General features: G+C 51.6%; 6 protein-coding genes across 6 annotated transcripts; 1 reads left to right on the forward strand and 5 right to left on the reverse strand.

Annotated features, from left to right (window-relative positions):
- Nucleotides 1–72: 72 nt before the first annotated feature.
- PV05_11648 (uncharacterized protein) lies at nt 73–4,648 on the reverse strand (the record flags this gene model as incomplete). The annotated part of the gene is made up of 7 exons (XM_013455154.1): nt 73–1,451; nt 1,497–1,557; nt 1,601–1,800; nt 1,851–1,926; nt 3,276–3,889; nt 3,937–4,052; nt 4,104–4,648. The coding sequence occupies 7 exons, from the start codon at nt 4,646–4,648 to the stop codon at nt 73–75; spliced, it is 2,991 nt and encodes a 996-aa protein (XP_013310608.1).
- A 201-nt stretch (nt 4,649–4,849) lies between these two features.
- On the reverse strand, nt 4,850–6,633 carry PV05_11649 (uncharacterized protein). Its single transcript, XM_013455155.1, has 3 exons — nt 6,141–6,633; nt 5,501–6,067; nt 4,850–5,450 (listed from the first exon to the last, which is right to left on the reverse strand). Exons 1-3 carry the CDS (start codon nt 6,322–6,324, stop codon nt 5,095–5,097), a joined length of 1,107 nt encoding a protein of 368 aa, XP_013310609.1. The 5' UTR covers nt 6,325–6,633; the 3' UTR covers nt 4,850–5,094.
- Nucleotides 6,634–6,669: 36 nt separating this feature from the next.
- On the reverse strand, nt 6,670–9,982 carry PV05_11650 (uncharacterized protein). Its single transcript, XM_013455156.1, has 3 exons — nt 9,449–9,982; nt 8,357–9,391; nt 6,670–8,307 (listed from the first exon to the last, which is right to left on the reverse strand). Exons 1-3 carry the CDS (start codon nt 9,557–9,559, stop codon nt 7,144–7,146), a joined length of 2,310 nt encoding a protein of 769 aa, XP_013310610.1. The 5' UTR covers nt 9,560–9,982; the 3' UTR covers nt 6,670–7,143.
- Nucleotides 9,983–10,680: 698 nt separating this feature from the next.
- PV05_11651 (uncharacterized protein) lies at nt 10,681–13,743 on the reverse strand. The gene has a single exon (XM_013455157.1). It carries the CDS (start codon nt 13,315–13,317, stop codon nt 11,182–11,184), a length of 2,136 nt encoding a protein of 711 aa, XP_013310611.1. The 5' UTR covers nt 13,318–13,743; the 3' UTR covers nt 10,681–11,181.
- A 350-nt stretch (nt 13,744–14,093) lies between these two features.
- On the forward strand, nt 14,094–15,687 carry PV05_11652 (uncharacterized protein). The gene has a single exon (XM_013455158.1). The coding sequence runs from the start codon at nt 14,251–14,253 to the stop codon at nt 14,851–14,853; it is 603 nt and encodes a 200-aa protein (XP_013310612.1). The 5' UTR covers nt 14,094–14,250; the 3' UTR covers nt 14,854–15,687.
- Nucleotides 15,688–15,825: 138 nt separating this feature from the next.
- On the reverse strand, nt 15,826–17,026 carry PV05_11653 (uncharacterized protein; the record flags this gene model as incomplete). The annotated part of the gene is made up of 2 exons (XM_013455159.1): nt 15,826–16,722; nt 16,820–17,026. 2 exons carry the CDS (start codon nt 17,024–17,026, stop codon nt 15,826–15,828), a joined length of 1,104 nt encoding a protein of 367 aa, XP_013310613.1.
- Between the last annotated feature and the right edge of the window lie 95 nt (nt 17,027–17,121).

Raw genomic sequence — 17,121 nt, forward strand, 5'->3', positions numbered from 1 at the left:
ATGTAGTCATACACTTCCTGACGCCTACCACCGATTATGGTCACGGGCCTCCTCATTTCCGCAAAGACATTTTCATCCCAACCTAGAATATCTCTCTCGGGCTCCTTCGCGCGTCTTCTCCGCAAAGTCCTCATACCGCCCCTTTGTATTCCTCTCCGCTTCTGCCACGGCATCCCCGACCTTGCCACCCTGCGCACCCAGCCCTACCCCGGCGACATAGATATCCTGCGCAAGCGGCGCCGTCATGCCTTCTCCACTAGCCCCAAGGCCCTGCCCAGCCGTGTACCCCATCTTGCTCAGCAGAGACGCACCCTTGGATTGTACGGGTGGGGCGTTGTCCTCCTCGTCTTCATGCGCCGAACCTTTCGCCACGTTCGACGAGCCGACCTGCTCGCCCTTTTTGTTGACGACACCGTAGACCTTGCGTCTCTCTCTCGCTCGGTCCCGATATTGAGGCGCCGACGCAGATGTTGATTGATGCTGGGCCCCATGCTTTTCTAGCTTTGCACTCGCTTTCTTTACTTTCGCTTCGTCCTGGAGATTCTGACGATGTAGATCGCTCAGCCGTTCATGCTTGTTGACTTCAGCGGCGCTATTGAATTGGCGCATGCACAGGTAACAGCATTGTCTGCTTGGATCCGCAAAGGACTGACTCGGCGGAGCACCGTTGTCGTCAGTCGACGTGGCACGGTCGCCATTACTCGACTTCTGGTCGATACCATGAAGCTCGGCATGTCTGTTGCTCCAGAACTGTAAGTGTGACGGGGCCGCTTTCTTGACGCTAGCACTCTCGGCGTCGATTTGGGCTTTGCGTTTCTTGCTCTTCTCTACGTCGATGGACTTCAGACCCTCTGGATCCTTCGCTGTCGTCTTCTGTGCTTCAGGTAAACGTGTGGGCACAGACACTGCTACTTCCGTGACATAAGCAGCCTCATCCCAGTATGCCAATTTCATGGCCGGGTTGCCCATGGGACTGAACGTGAATCGTCTGATGTCCGGAGTCGGATTGAGAACAGGCACGAATACTCCAGCGTGTATGTAGCTGACAAGTACCTGCTTCGATGCAATGGTGAACCGGTCGAACGAGTTGTATCGAGTCAGAGCGGCTTGCGCATCTTCGACGGAAGCATATTCTGCGAATCCGTATCTCCAACTCTCGTTACTTTTTCGATCACGAACCAGGAGAACTCGTCGAAGTGTGCCATCCTTCGCGCCGAGATTCGCATCTCCGGTTGTTGAAGCGACTTTAGCGCCCTTCTTGCTGGAAGTATCATCCTTCTGTGCTGCGTTGGTGCCGGGCTTATTGAGTTTGGACACTCCTTTCACCAATAGCTCTTCAGTAACGGAGAGTTCGAGTCCGCGGAGAAGCAGAAATTGTGATGGTGCGTTGTCAGGAGATACATCATTGTCTCCGACATTCGCCGCTTTCGCAGGGAATTCGTAAGCAGGATCTAGGCGTTGTGAGTGTTGGCTCCGCTATGGGGGAAATTGCATACCTGGTCTGAATGCCTGACATCTGAAGCATCTGTTTCGTGTTGAGAAGTTGTTGGCGGTACACTACTTGGTGAGCTTAATCTCTTGAGGGAAGGGGGTGACATACATTCGAACAAATCCAATCCGTGTCCTCAGAGCGACTCTGATCTTTCCGCTCACGGCCGAAAGCGATTCGAACTTTGCAAGCATCTCCGTTAGAATCGTTGTTGTCACCATAGAAGTAAAGGACAGGATAATTGCGGTCCATAAAATCTTCTGCCTCCTGCAGGGTCGGAAAGCGTAGAAAGCCGAATTGTCTTGATTGCTCTGTAGCTGTGTGAGTGGCAGGGTCGAGTAGCAGAACGGCTAAGGCTTACTAGTCTGTCGGTCTCGGATGACGCGCACATCGTCCAGTTCTTGGACATTGTAGTATTGTTTGAGTTCGGAAGAAATCTGTCCAGCGAGTCCATCTTAGCCATTTGTCTTCCAGCAGCAACGATTCTTGGGCCGGAATGGTGTGGTCCCTTCAAGGATATTGCGAACATCGTTCTCAGTCAAGCTTGGCGCTAGCCCTTCCATCAAAATCTCCTTGCTTGGTCTTCCTCGGCTGGGAGGTCTATCTTCTGGAGGTGTTCGTCTTCTGCTTCGACTTCGACTTCGACTTCGACTTCGGTTCGACCGATCTCTTGAGGTGTATGGTTGGTCTCGATCGTAGTAGCCTCTTCCCCGCCGACGTGATGATGTGCTACGGTCATCGTAGTCACGATCGTTCTCATCATGGAAGTCTCGTCTGTCGTAGTTACGCTCGTATCTGCGGTCTGGACTGCGGGTACTCCGACCACGGATATGAAATTCGTCTTGTGCAGGTCTGGAGATATCTTTTGACAAGATCCATCAGTATGTTCTCGAATACACTCCTTCCCAAGCTGATCTATGGTTTACCATGCGGAGGACTTCGTCTGTGAGGTGAACTGTATCTGCGGTCGGGAGATCTGGATCTTGAGCGATCGTCGTAAAAGTCATCTCTTTGCGCCGGCGGATGTCGGTATGATTGTTGAGAACCATGTCCTCCGCGTGAACGATATGAAGACATTTTGCTCTATTCGCGCATTTCGAGCAGCGGAGTATGGTTGAAGGCTTGAATCAGTTGCGGCAGCGTAAAGCCCGCTCCTCGCGTAACTTTCCCCAAACGGCAGAACCATGCTGCTTTCAGCCCCTTTTCTTAGAGGAAATCTCTCAATGAGACGAATGTGAAGCGCATGATGCTGCTCAACAGTATAAGCCCACATGCTAGTGTTGTCTGCAGGACGCTGTCCGCCTTTTTGACGATGAGATTTGCCAACAGTGGGATCAGGTATCCCACTTACATCTGGCCACACTTGAGAGAGCTTGGGGAAGGCAGTCTACTCCTCTGAGTCGAGAGAATATCATCTGCTTCTGCACCTCATCCGTCCCAGATGACCCCGTTCTATGGATGCATAGCTATCAACGGCAGATCTAGATAAAAGTCAAGATGAGGTCCGAGCTGTCCCTTTGAGTCCAAGGCATCTGTTCGAACACACTTCATCGCCATATTGTTGCTGTTGCAACAACATATCTCAGCAGCATACGGCGTCGTCCAAGCGGCTTCAGAGCCTCCGGTGCCTGCTGAGAACAACATCAGCTAGTCTTGTCGCTCCCAATCCTCCTTCCGAGGAATCCCATCAATCTTTTCCCGCCCCTCTCCGTGCTGGTTGTTCTCTCGATAATGTTCTCGGTTTTAACTACAGCTTCTGACTTGTTTGTGCTGAGCTTGCCCTCACCTCTTCTTCTACGGTAGGACCAAACTCAGTAACTGTGGCTGGAGCCGTCTGTGGGACTGCTTTCCTAAGCACTCCGCCACTCGTGAATGGACTCAAAGGACGTTTCTTTCTCTCGATGTCGAAATCCGCCCCATTGATGTTCACGGTAAGTTTCTTTTTCAGGCGATGACGGGTATTTCTGGGAGACTTGGTTGGAGACAGGGGCATCTCAGGTTCAATCTTGTCAGCCTCGTCTTCCGACCCTTTCTTTGGCGAACGAGGTGATCTAGGTGACCGAGGCACTGATGATAGCAGATCTTCAATGCTATCCTTTGTCTTGACACTCAAAGAGCTGTCAGGGCTGGCAAGCTGACCGCTAGTCGAGCTCTCGGACTTGATGATGCGAATCTTTCCCTTGCATTTGCTCTGCGGAGTACTGGCTTCCCCATTCTTCGAAGGTGACTCGTCGGCTCTTCCACACTTCACTATTGGAGATTCAGCGATCTTCACGACCTGCCTCGCCGGTGATGCATTGCGTGAGTTGTTCGCCGTGTCTTGTGACGTGGCAGAAGATGTCGAGCTGCTGGTCATAGTGGACAGACTCCGGTGCAGGATTCCGTGTTTCTCAAGGTATTCTGACACATCAATTAGCTGATCCCTAGTTCTGTGCACCGCGACTAACCGTATGGTCTGCAGTAGAATCGAAAACCAGCATAAGGCATATCGATAGGATCGAGGAGTTGGTATTTGTACCGCCGAGGACGGAAGCCTGGTTCCAGAAGGCCGCTGTTGGTCAAGCTAGATCTATCAGCTGCTGCTCCGATACCACGATGAAAGACTTGAACTCACCGCAAACCCTCAACACTGGTGGTATTGATGGCGACTGCCCCCAATCCCTGTTGTAAGTCTCTAATGCGTTTGCGATGTTCGATGCGGTGGACGTTGATCTGAATCAGGTCGTCGTCGAGCTCTCCTCTATCCCTGTCTTCGATTCCGTCACCAAATCTCAAAGCCTGCCTTCTAACCAGACCCTCACCAGTGACTGGATCTGAGCCTTCATTCAGCAGATTGTACATCATCTTGCCATGAAAACCATGCTTTGCAGTGCAATCCCAAGCCGTAATTGCCTTGCCATTTATGGAGAGCTTGAAGAAGTAGGCAGCTCCTGGAGGATGAGGACCGTCAATGGCGTATTCGAACCAGATCTGGCTTCCAGGGTAGATGGGGACATGACAGGAAGCTGTTGGATATGCAGTGGACGAAGGGTTGTGAGCTTTGCCGTCAACTTGGAAAGGGTCCTCTGGTTGAGGTGAGGACGGGTAGCGGAATTCAGGTAACCTGCAGACATCGAATTGAGAGATGATGCAAATCTCGATGCCCCGATATTTGACCATCTTGGGTAGTTTCTTTGACTGCTAATCCTGCAAGGTCATGGTCAAAGATAGTCTCTCCGGAGTTTTGTAGGAGACACTTGTGCAGTGAGTGAGCCGCAACTTCACTGTCACTCAACCTGTCTTGTGAAGATCTGGAACAAGGGCGCGGCAGTATAATGAAAGGAAAAGGAGCAAAGCGAGACAACCACTCTTAGGGGAAGTCATGACTGACCATCTTTCTCGCTTCTCCTGGAAGATCTGTCAACGATGGCCTCCCATCAGCAACCAGAGGATGACAGCTTTTCTCGTACTGTGCCAGGCCAAAATGCTAGCTAGTGCTTGCTGCAGTACCAAGTGTTACAACCTTCGAGGACAATATTGTCAATCTTCAGCACCGCAGTCCATCCTGAGCACACTTCTACCACACTCAGCTAGCTGGGTTCAGTCCATGTCGTGTCAATATGGCTTCACCAAGTAATCTGTAACTCCCCACCTCCCTCAGCACCGTCCACGCCTGCAAATGGCACCTCCTGGAACTCCGGATCAGCATACAATCGATTGAACCAATCGAGTATACTTCTCCAGCTCCTCACAATCGCATTCTCTTGATACAAACTCTCCCCACTCGCAAAGCAATTGCATCCAAACACCTCTCGTCCTGTGATCGCCGTCTCGAGCTTCTCTGGTGAGACAAAATACGCCCTCATCCTCTTCGACAAGAAGTCAAGGAACTCCCTCGACGCGCCATACGCCTTCAGATCCTGCACCTTATGCTGTGGCGCGATCAGTGCAATACCTATGACCCGCGTAGACCAAGTATCCCCTATGTTACTCATTAGCACGCATCCCACGGTGTCTTTCCCACTCACTCACAATGATTCGCTAGATACTCAACGGCTGTTGACCCCGGATACTCGATCCCCACGACATCGATTTTCGCCTCTTTACGCATCAATTGGGGCAACACCTCCTCAAAAACATACCGCACATGCTCCTCGTAGTTCCCATTTCCAAGCACCCGATTCTTCAGGTCATCAACCTTGAACGGCTCACTCACCCCACTTGCTCTCGGCAGGTTCAGCCACTCGTCAGACGAAACCGCTCTGCCACCACCCCTGTACCACAACAACTGGCATGGATTGGCGACAACGATCCCCGGGGCAAAATGAGCAAGCGTAGGTATCGGCCCGAACATAGCCGCGCTGGCAAAATCAACTGCTGATCCTACGTTGATCCCCTCTTCGCCGAGCACCCGCCATGAAAATATCCCTGGCTCCTGGTGCCGCTCGCCAAATAAGACAATGACTCGATCTTTGCTGGCAATGTCCTTTGACACTAGGATAGGAATATGCTTCTCGTCTGCACTCGCACCGAGAGGTAGTCTGACCGTTTCAAAACCCAGAGTAGTCAATCGATCTCGTACGATCTTCCTGATAGCGGCTGTTACCGTCGATACAGGTTAGCCTTTCCTCTGTCTGCCATGTAGGTTCATGGATAAAGTCAAAAAACGTACTATTACAAGCCTGTCGATAAAGGTGATTCACCCTCTCATTCTTGTTCATTCCGAACGTGTACTTCGCCTCGGGATTCTTGATCATGCGGATCTGATCGTGCTCGTTGACGAAGAAGCCCAACTTGTCCAGGTTTGGCTCAAAGACAGGGTCTGGAGGGAGGGTATTTGGGCGGCGGCGGAACATGTTTGTGGCTCTTTCTTACAGTAGAACCTTGAGATTGAATCTTGATTGTGTCGGATTAGCCGATCGAGGAGAATGGATGTCTACTTGAGGTGCTGCGAGATCGCAAGGTCGGCTTTAGTAGGTGCAAACTTAACAAGGATTGACTGCAGGGTGACGATTTGATCCTCAGTCCAGCGCGGAGTTCGGAACAGATTGACTATCGTGTAGAAGGAATATTGTAGTAAAGCACGCCGAAAGCGAGTGACAAGTGATAAAGGATTGAGTGGGATATTCACTATAAGGTGGAGGTGGAGTTTAGAGGTGCCAAATACAGACGGGAACTCAGTTGAGGTGAAGTCAAGATTCATCAAAGGTCGGACAAAAGCACTAGCTCATGCGGATCTTAAATTTACATCTCGAGCAAGATTTCAAAGAGAAAGGAATATTTTACAGTCCTAGCAATCACCATATTCGAGCTCTCAGTAGCTGATAATGCACCTCATCATAATCAGTCGTGGGTTAGCCCATGCACAACTCATTCGTAAAGCCATAAGCAAATCAATCTCACGTCGGCACCACGCAATGCAATGCTTCACCACCCATTTTATGCACAAAGCAACAGGCAAGTCCCCTTTTGTTGTTCGGAAACGCCGCCGTAAACACAAACAGTCAAGACATGACTGTGACTCTCATCAAACAAGCAGGTTGCTTTCGTAATCGTACAACATACCAACGTCGACACCATGTTTTGACACTCGAGCTCATAAATCGGTCACTGGTCCAACCGTCCTTGCTCTTACAGCTGCAAATCCTAAAGATTCCATCGGCTAGGACTCAAAGTCAAGACCCAGCTCTCACACTACTACTCCGCTGAGAAGGAAAGTTCCCACCAGCAATAGGGGCAAAGCCCTTGGCAAGGTCGAACCCGCCATCGCCGTCGTCGTCATCGTCGTGGTTTTCAATCGTGTTCGCCGATGGCTCCGAATTGAATCTGATCGGTGGCGCGCCTGCAGCATTCCGGCCAAACCTCGCCTCGTTCTCAGCACTCGCTCCGTTCTCGCGCTGCAATAGGCCAGGCGTGGTTTCGTGCTTCCCACTCGAGCTTGAGCTATTCGGCATTTGGCTGCTTCTAGCAGGTTTACTGGGACTCCCCATCCCGCCGTCCATTGGTGGCGGACTGGAGCTCATTACATGTCGATTCAAGCCATTTGATCTGGGATCGTCGTCCTTGACGGGTGAAATATCGGGCAACGGTTGGCCTGGAGTGACGGCCATAAGGCCCTTCCAGAACAAACCTGGACCGGCAGGAGAAGATTCGGGCATGAACTTGCTGGGAGCGACCAGGGTACTCGGAGGAGCCAATCTAGGGTTCTGTCGTAATGGCGCGGGCGTAACAATACTATGCTGCGAAGGATGAAACGGGGTGTCGAGGTACGAGGAAGATAAAGTCGGGTTTGCTGGTGAGTGATGCGGTTGGGGTACAGATGATGGCAAGGTATATGCAGGAAGACCATTTCCCAGGCGAGGAGTCGGTCCCGGACGATGGGGAAGCGGTGAATCTTCCAGCTCTAGGTCAGGCAAGGTATTCTGCGTATCCGTTCTCCGCCTTTGCGGCGTGATGGCTTCTTGAGGTGTTGCGGGCGGAGCTAGACTCGGACCTGGTGGGAATGGCCCTGGAGGTCCTTGGCTGAAAGGAGGAAATTGTAGATTCATCTTGGGTGGTGGAGGGCCAGGACGCTGTCCCACGTCCCGGGTGGAAAATTGGCTGACCATGCTCGTATCGTATCCCAGGTTTTGACCATTCGGACCTCGGAAATTGGGGTTGACATCTTTGCCGGCTGCAGGAGAGGAAGGTGCTGAGCCTCCACGACGGGCTTGCTTCTTCCAGTACTCTTGACGAAACTCTGGCGCAATCTGCCATTTCATACCTTTACCTGGTTCGTCGGTACGTCGTGGGACCTTTTGAAACGCTTTGTTGAGAGACAGATTATGCCGAATCGAGTTCTATACAAGTCAGCAAAGAACGTAGAATCGTTGGAATCGGAATACTCACCTGCCAACCACTGTTGGAATGGCGGTAGAAGGCGTACTTCTCGGCAATGAATGAATAGATATTGCTCAGGGTCAGCTTTTCCTCTTCGCTCGAGAAAATAGCTTGAGCAATCATGGTCGCATAGCTGAAGGGCGGTTTCAGATCCTTGGAACTATCCCGACTGTAGTCGATTTCCTGGTTGCTCTGCATCATCATACCGCGGCCATACATGGGTGACACCGGGGTCTTGCTGTCGAACACTCCTCGCTGATTCTTCCCAGCGTCGTTGGGCGGCGGAGTGGTCTCTCGTTTGAAGTCTGGTGGCGCTGGAGCCAGGGAAGGGAACGCTTGAGGTGGCCCATACGATATGTCGTGCCTTGCGGGCTCAATCGGAACCTGCAGAGGAGGCAGGTCCTCACCCGCAGCCAGCGCTTTGGCTCGATTGACAAAGTACGGGTCTATTTGTACTCTGTCGCCCGGAGTAACAAACATCATCTGTGTGCCAGCGATTTCCAGAATATCGCCGGACTTGATCTGCTTCCTCAAACCCTTCTTGACCAAGACGTTGTTGACTCGCACGCCATTTCTGCCGTTGACTCTGACATGCCAGCCCCCTTCCTCCACGGGATAGTCTGCGTCGTAATAGACCGAGGCATGGTGTCGGGACACGATCTTGCTTGGACCCAGGTCAATGTGCACTGGCAGTACATCCTTCAAGTCCGCGATAGGAGGACTTGAAGCACCATTCACAGTCGGCCGTTCATCGGGCGGTCTTCCCAGATTGACAGACTGTTCCCGCACGAAATAAGTCCAATCCCTTCCAGCAATCTTCGCATACGCCGACACCTTGTGCGGGCTGTTGTTCTGTGGTTTGTCATTCGAGTACTCGGCAGCTGCCACGATCGGTTCTTTGGAGACTTGTAGGTAGGAGACGACGGAGTCTATCAAGTCAGTCTGGGACAACTCTTCGGTTTCATCGCCAGAATCGTGAGCAGGAGAGACCTCAGGTTCGGCAGAGATGGATTTTCTTCTGGCTGCGGCGCGACCTCCGTTTACCTAGGTTCACATGTCAGCAGATTGTGGCTCGGCAAGGTATTGTTCGAGAAAACGCACCTTGCGCTTCTTTGCAGATGGACGTGTCGGGGAAGAATCTGGAAGGTCAGGTTCAGACGACCCGAGAAGATCTGCCTGTTTGCGACGTGCTTTGCGCTTTGATGGCGGCATGTTATTTTCCTGCCGATGGGACGGCTACTATGTATTGCAGGGCGTTTGTGGCGCTGCCCGAAGAGATATCACGGTCGAGAGACTGTTCGTAGGCTCTAAAAGGCTGGATAGGGTCTAGTAACGCGGGCCACGATATTTGCGACGTCAATGTTTATTTCTGACGCAAGGTTTTCGCCGGAGAGAATCTGCGCGGATTCTCAGGATGGACGTGGGTGGGCTGGCAAGGGCGCAGGCGGCATGGACAATGAATGCCAGCCTTGACGGTCTTCGTAATGATGAGTAGATGCGGAGGGGATGGAAGAGAATGTGGCTTATTCGAGAAAGATGATCGAGCTCCGATTCTCTCGAAGGAGGGAGAAGGATGGTTGACTGGTACTCGTACGAGTAGTGGTTCGAACGCAAAAGACTGGATCTTTTTTCGCGTGATTAATTGGATACAAAAACGCGTTGACTTGACAGTTTGGGCTTAATAAATAGGTGGTGGGTTCAGCAGTTGGTTAGTGCCGTGCGTACTCCCGGATAAGCCCTCTCGCCACCATTATTAACCATAAGAACAGTGCATGATGGTGCTCTGCTTCGTTTGCCTAGCGGTTCACTGCCTAAGGTACCTACCTGAGTACCTAGGTATCATGCTGCACACACCCTCTCAGGCAGAAACCGTGAATTTCCACGGTAAACAGGTCTCTACCATACCATTCAATGCCGACACTCCGATGCCTGCGCAAATGTAAACAAAGAACCACTCTCACGAGCGATTGTGACACCTCGATCCTTCAACGACTGTCTGATCCAAGTTAATACTTCATCCGATAGATTCTTTGTACGTAGCTGACTCCCTACTCCTGGACTTTGGTGAATCTCTATGAGCAGTGTACCTAAGGTAGGTATATTTCAACCCGACAGATCGATCCATGGCGGGCAGGTCCTCGTGCGCACTATTTTCTTCGCTTACTGTGTTCAACCGATTGGGTGGAAAATCAACGTAAACAATGATGACGTCTTTTTTCGCCACATTTCTCGCATGCAAGGCGCCTGACTTTTTACTATTGGATGCGCATATCTGACCACCAAGACTTCCTCGTGCTCAGCGAGATACAGATCTGGTATCCAGGATATTTCATGCATCCGTAGTACTCGTATTGGCATTTTTATGCGGATTGCTCTGAATCCTCAAGGATGCCATGAGGACACCTGTGCTCTACTTGTGACATTTAGGAGCTCCTGAAGTCACTCCCTGCATTAGTCCAAAGGCTCGTAAAACCCCCTGAGAATCCGGCCTCCTGTCAGCCCGCCCAATTGTATGAGACATACCATTGCAAAACCCAAACAACAACAGCCCATGGTTAAGACCACAAATGCCCTACTAACCTATAATACAGCACTCATGCAAGTCTATGAAATGTTCCAGACCCTTTTTGAAGACTCCTGAGCTGATTTATCGCAAGCCACCAACACCTTGCAAAGACAACAACAAAAGAACCCCTCGCTATGAGACCTGCTAGCAAAAATATGCAATAAGAATGCCTCGCAATCTTGGAACCTCTCTAATAATCATTAGTATTCATATTGCACTGATCCAATGCAAATCGTCCTGTCCCTGTCTTCCAATGCTTTTTCCGGCCTCAGGCCTCAACTAAATCCACGCCTTCAATACCGTAGCCAAAGTCGATAATGACCACCCGCCCATCTTGACTGGTACAAACAATTTTCCGGTAATTACTTTTCGCCGCCAGTATCCAACTCGAAGTCCAACCCTCGAAGTTGATCCGGAGTCCGCCATCTGCTGCGGTTTCCCCTCTCTCCGAGTCCCAAACTTTGATCGAGTGGTCGTAGCTACCGCTGATGATACGCGAGTTCGCCGAGTCGAGATGCAGTGAACGGACTAGATCTCGGTGTCCTTTAAGCTCTCTAATCCTGTTGCCAGTGATCGTGTCGTACTCATAAATGACCTGATCATTCCCGCCAGCAAAGATCGTCCGTCCATTGTCCGAAAATTCAACGCAAGCCAAGCCGCGGTCTTTGGACTGGAATTCTTTGATGCACACCCCGTCCTCAAGGCGCCACAACTTCGACATGCCGTCGCCGCTAGCGCTGGCCAACAGGTTGCCTCGAACTTGAACTGCATTCACAGGGCCACGGTGTCCAACTAACGTCTTGATCAAATGACCAGTAAACCTGTCCCAGACTTTGATGGTAGTGTCCTTGGAGCAAGTAATGATCCGGTGTTTGTCAATACATACATCGAGCACTCCAGCGTGGTGGCCGATAAGGCGGAAGATGGGCTTGTAGTTGTCCTTCACAGACCAGACAAGACATGAAAAGTCTGACGACCCTGTGACGAGAATCTCGTCGTCGTATTGCAAGCAGAGGACTGAAGCCTGATGCCACATCGGCATCTGTGGAGAAACCGGATCTGGAGATGAAACATCCGCCTTGAAGAAAGGAAGAACTCCTTTTGGCTCAACGGCAACAGAAGCCAGCTGCTGTTTTTCTCTGGGATTATTTGGCGGTCCTAGCTTTCGGATGCATTGGTAGGTATGGGCATCCCATACCCGAATAGTGTTGTCGCGTGATCCGGTGATGATCTTATGCTCATCAAACTGTGCACAATAGACACTGTCTTTGTGTCCGTTAAGGTAGATGGCCGCCGCCTCACCGTTGCGCCAGCGCTTGTCGATCAGCGTACGGACTTTAAACAGTTTTCGGTAGTCTTGGCCTGGGGTGTTCTTGCCGAGTCCAGCAGCAAGAGGCACATTGGACGACTTCGCTTGAGCCTTCGATCCGTATTCTCCATGAAATATTCGCCTCCAAACAGCCTGCGATTGACAAAGGTCGTGCCACTTCCGAGACACGAGTGAGGCCTGAATCAGCGACTCGACATCAAGGAAAGACAAAACGCTCTCAACCAGTTCGGTGGCTAGAACAGAAGCAGGATCTCGACAGCGCACGTGCGCACTGGCTGGCGAAGAGCCTCTCCGGTCACACGTGTCGAGTACTATGCCAATGCCACTCTCCGCATCTCCTTCGGTTTTGCTCTGGCTTTCTCGAGGCTCGTAGGGTGGCAAGGGCGGAGTCCTCGAAGCATGGAAGAGTTCATTCTGAGCTGCCGCGGAGGCTCTGGCCTCAGCTCCGCCATAGACGAGATCGGACAAAATTGGGCGACCTCTGCTTCGAGTGGTTGGAATCTCTGGTGGGATTTGCGCTTCCTGAAAGTTCAAGAGCGGGAGAGATGGCCTTCTTCTTGTGCTAGGACTCCTGAACAGACGCCCTCGAGATTTGGGCCTCGTAGACATAGCCGCAGGGAGGTCCATCATCTGGTCTGTGGTCTTGAATGAAGTCAAGGGAGGTCTCTTGTACTCTGTACATTCTTCCTTTTGCCTTGAGCTTTTGCTTCTAACAGTCAGCGACATTCGTCGAGTCAAAGACCTCAACTCTGAAATTCCGTTTCTTACGGACTGGCTGATAGCCGAGTATCGTCGTTGGTGCATGGGCTCTCGCGATTGAGGGTCCGTGGAAAAGCTGGCGAATGGATCGACGAAATGCGGGCTTGTGTTGACACCTCCTGCCTCCTCTTGATTGCGGCTGAAAGATGACCAGTCCAACACATCATGAGTAGCCGTTGACATGAATGCCGAGATAGGTCTCCTCGACAAAGATCCTGTTGCCGGGACAGACTCGTAGGCCGTCTTTGGACGTGACTGAACAAGGAGAGAGGTTCTTCGACGAGGCGCTATCGAGGAAGGCTCGTTGTGTGACATGGCGACGATTGGTAGGTACTCTTGATTGACTCGACAAAACTGACTGGTGTGGCCACTAAACAATGTACCTGCCGATGGCCCTATTCAAAATACCGGAAGATTGTAGTTGTCGAGGCAAATGGTAGGACTCTAATGCCGTTGAGGCGAAAAAAGTATGATTGACCGAAAGCTATGCTGACAGAGGACGAACGCAGACCTGTGAAAGGAGTGGCAGCAGCTGCGACTCGAGTAGTAGCTAGCTGAACGGGAAGGAAGACATGGCGCTCAAAGGAAATGGCGAATGTGAGAATTGTTGATTATTGGGGACATGAAAAGTCAAGCAGAGGAAGAAAGAGTTCGGAGTGTTTTGACAAGTGGGATCGATGGCTTGCGGCCAGGCCAGGATTTTGTGGAGGGATCACAAAAATTCGCAGGGCCCCTAAAGCCATCGACCCCAATCGGCCACCCAGACGAGGGTCCTGGCCCACTATAAGGTGCCTCAGGCAAGGGATCTCAGAGCCCGTTGCCCCCCGACCCCCAGAACCAGGCCTGGAGCTTCAGATCTAAGGAGTCGGTTCGGTGTTTCATCATCCCCATGACGTTCCTGACCATAATTTCCCGCATCTGTTTGGCGTGTCCTCCATCTGGCAGGTCGGGTTCTTCAGGCCCCATCCATCTGTGACTGGTTCGCTTGTTATCAGCAGCTCGTCAGCGAGGAACCACTGAGCGCCTCGGGTTCGACCTGCTCCCATGGAGATCGACGCTGAATCGCAGCTTGCGTAGTCATTTCAGCTGCTTACTCTGTTCCATGAAGATTGATAGACATTCACCCTTTCATTGATCACGAACACAGTCATCACCGCAACCGATTCCTACATCTTCTTGCATCTCGTCCGAGCTCTCCGTGTGGCTGTCATAGAGATACCTCTTCCTCCTTATCAAACCCAACTGCGCATGCGACTGACAATGGCATCCATCCCTCTCCCTTATATAGCCTTCTTCCTGTGGATCGAACCGTTCTCAACACTTGTTGGAGCATTCTACGCCTGGTTGAAGCCTGGAACATACCTGGAATTGACGCATGCGCAGTCGGCGCCAGGAATTCTGGGTGTACCCGTCTCCACTGAGGTCGCGCTACGACAGCTAGGAAATCTCTACGTCGCATTTGCCATCAACGAGGCTTTTGTGCTAAGAGCCACAACTGATCTGAGAGTCTGGCGAACTCTCTTGCTCGGACTTTTGATAGCGGATTTTGGACATCTATACAGCTGCTTCCCACTCGGCTTGAACTACTACTATGACATCAAGAGCTGGAACTCGATTGCTTATGGCAATATTCTGTTCGTCTACTGTGGCGCATTGACAAGGATCTGCTTCCTGCTTGGGCTCGGTGTAGGAGAACGGATCGCTCTAGGAGGACCAGTGAAGGCGAAAGCGAAAGCCAAAAAGTCCGTAAGAATGATCGCCGAGAGCGATGCTGCGCCTGTGACACCTACGCAAATGAACAAGACTCCAGCCCAGAGCACAAGGAGGAAGAGGCAGAACAAGTCCTCTTGAGGCATATACCTGGCGCTAGGGCTCGCTATGCCAGCAGACAGACGGACAGCTCAAAAACATAAAAAGCTGGCAATCTTCTTGAGTCACCAGAAAAAGAGTAAGAGGCATCACGATGTCGAATACCGAATCATCGTGTATCCTAGATGATCAGTGTCTTTGTCTCTGGCAAATTGTCCAACAGTCCTGTTATGCCGCTCTCGATCTCAAGCTTCGAGAAGCCAAATCGACGAAAGACGGAAAGCGACTTTCATGGATACCAGGCGTCTTTCTTCAGCAGAACGAGATGCGAGGTGCAATATCTGCCAGGTTGCCTTCCGTTCCTCCACGCTATTTGAAGCTTCTGTTAACAGTCGGCCGAATGAGGCAATCTTCGTGCTACCGAAGCAGTTCCTGCCAAGGGCCCTTGGATATGAGAGGTCACCACAATCACCGCTGCGGCGTGGGCAGATGGACTTCACAACTTAGGAAACGCTGTCAGACAGCCCAACCATGATGGCGAAGTCTGATAGTAATTATGAGACGGACGGTATCCCCGCTTAAAGTACCAGATGGGAGAAAAAGGTCGATCCAGACCAGCGCATCGTCGATGCGAGAACTTCTGGCTGCTAGCAACTCGTATTTGTCGCCTGATTCACAAGGTTCTGCTTGACGGAAGCCTCAACATCGACAAGATTGATTCAACACGCTGTCCACGCGTCGAATAACGATGGTGATTCGAGAGTAAATGGTTGCTTTACTTCAGATATACAGTCACATTTTGCAACAGGCGTGGGATTTTCTTCTTTTTGGGTTGTGAAATAAATAGTAGCCGTATCAACAATTGACCATATCCGCAATATCCATCATTGAATCCTCTCTGACCAATGCTTGCTCGGCCCATCATGGTCCCCAGCCTGGACGAGAACTCTCAGTCATGGGAATTCTCACGACCCGGACCAGTCATTCCCGCTGCTAGCATCCACCAATACTCCATCAAGCAGCAACAGCAACAAGAGCCAACCTCCTCCCACCTGCCTTCTCCTCCGGCACATCCCACACACCCTCCGGCCTCCCGCCCACGGTATCCCTCTGCCCGTGACACATACATCGTCTGACACTCTCATACAAATCCGTCAATTCTTCATCCTTCTCGCCTTCGATGATCTGCCTGACATCCACGTCGGCCGGAAGTTGAGGCGGCGACTCTGGCCCTTCCTCCTCTTCATCTTCGTCATCCGACAGATCCTGAACCATCCTCGGCGGTTTCGCACTCGCACTTTCAAATCTTGTCAAGCCCAATCCGTCCATATCCTCCTCCAACCCCATCACCTCTCCATCCGGATCCGCATCCGCGTCCGTATCCAATTCGTCATCAGCCAACTCCAGCGCCGCATCCTCTTCATCCTCGTACGCGTCGTGCACTGGCCTCGCTTTCTTCGCCATCTTCTTTTCCTCCGGCACCTGCGGTGCAGCCTCGCAGTCATACGCCGCCAGTTCTGGGTCGTCGTAATCATCGGAGCTCGTCCCTTCGTCCGAATCGTCGTCGAACGAGAGAGGGTTTTCGACCGGTGGGGGTGAGCGTCTTCCTTGGGGCGAACCCGGAATCAGCGTACCTGTACTCGTCTTTGATGGTCGCGCATTGTTGTCCTGGAAACTTATCCTCCGCCCCTTGCTGGTAGATTCTGGCTGTGCTGGAACTGGGGTGGCCACTGTACAGTCGTAGTCCTCTGGTACTTGTTCTGGCTCAGGAGGCGCTGCCGTACAATCAAAGTGTTCCGGCTCTGGTGGTGGTGCTGCCGCCGCAGTACAGTCAAAATGCTCGACAGGCTTTGTGCAGTCATAATGTTCCCTTTCGTCTCCGCTGGCGGATCTAGACCTCTTCCCTTCCGTCTGTCAAATGGTCAGAAAAGATATGCCAATATAGACACGAAAACAAAAACATTCGACTGGTGCTGCGTCTGAATGGCACCGTCCAGGGATCACTTACAAAAGCCGACTTGGCACTGCTATTTTCAATCTCCACGATCCTAAGCATCAAATTATCCAGTGTGAAGGCATGGCCCAAGACGAATCTCAAGTTCCTATCCGGCCTATTCGCTGCCAGCTTGAGTTTGCATTGCGCCGTGTGCGCGAGAGTGTAGGTCGTGACGGTGTTGAGGCGGGCGGGTGTGCGTCGAGGGATGGCCATAGCCATGGTCGTTGGCTCCCGTCAAACTAGAAACTCGCTGTGGAGTAGAAAGTAGCGAACGTGTCTTTGAGCCCTTTCCGCGAAAGGACTTGTGCCAAGTA

This window comes from Exophiala xenobiotica, assembly GCF_000835505.1.
Source record: "Exophiala xenobiotica strain CBS 118157 unplaced genomic scaffold supercont1.7, whole genome shotgun sequence".
Classification (NCBI taxonomy): domain Eukaryota; kingdom Fungi; phylum Ascomycota; class Eurotiomycetes; order Chaetothyriales; family Herpotrichiellaceae; genus Exophiala; species Exophiala xenobiotica.

Excerpts from the sequence above, each read along its gene's own strand:
- PV05_11649 (XM_013455155.1), bottom strand. The coding sequence starts at position 6,324 with ATGTTCCGCCGCCGCCCAAATACCCTCCCTCCAGACCCTGTCTTTGAG. Across the intron at positions 6,068-6,140 it reads TTATCGACAGGCTTGTAATA|CCGCTATCAGGAAGATCGTA; the intron begins GTACGTTTTTTG and ends CGACGGTAACAG. Across the intron at positions 5,451-5,500 it reads TGAGTATCTAGCGAATCATT|GGGATACTTGGTCTACGCGG; the intron begins GTGAGTGAGTGG and ends TGAGTAACATAG.
- PV05_11650 (XM_013455156.1), bottom strand. The coding sequence starts at position 9,559 with ATGCCGCCATCAAAGCGCAAAGCACGTCGCAAACAGGCAGATCTTCTC. Across the intron at positions 9,392-9,448 it reads CATCTGCAAAGAAGCGCAAG|GTAAACGGAGGTCGCGCCGC; the intron begins GTGCGTTTTCTC and ends ATGTGAACCTAG. Across the intron at positions 8,308-8,356 it reads ATTCCAACAGTGGTTGGCAG|AACTCGATTCGGCATAATCT; the intron begins GTGAGTATTCCG and ends TGACTTGTATAG.
- PV05_11651 (XM_013455157.1), bottom strand. The coding sequence starts at position 13,317 with ATGTCACACAACGAGCCTTCCTCGATAGCGCCTCGTCGAAGAACCTCT.
- PV05_11652 (XM_013455158.1), top strand. The coding sequence starts at position 14,251 with ATGCGACTGACAATGGCATCCATCCCTCTCCCTTATATAGCCTTCTTC.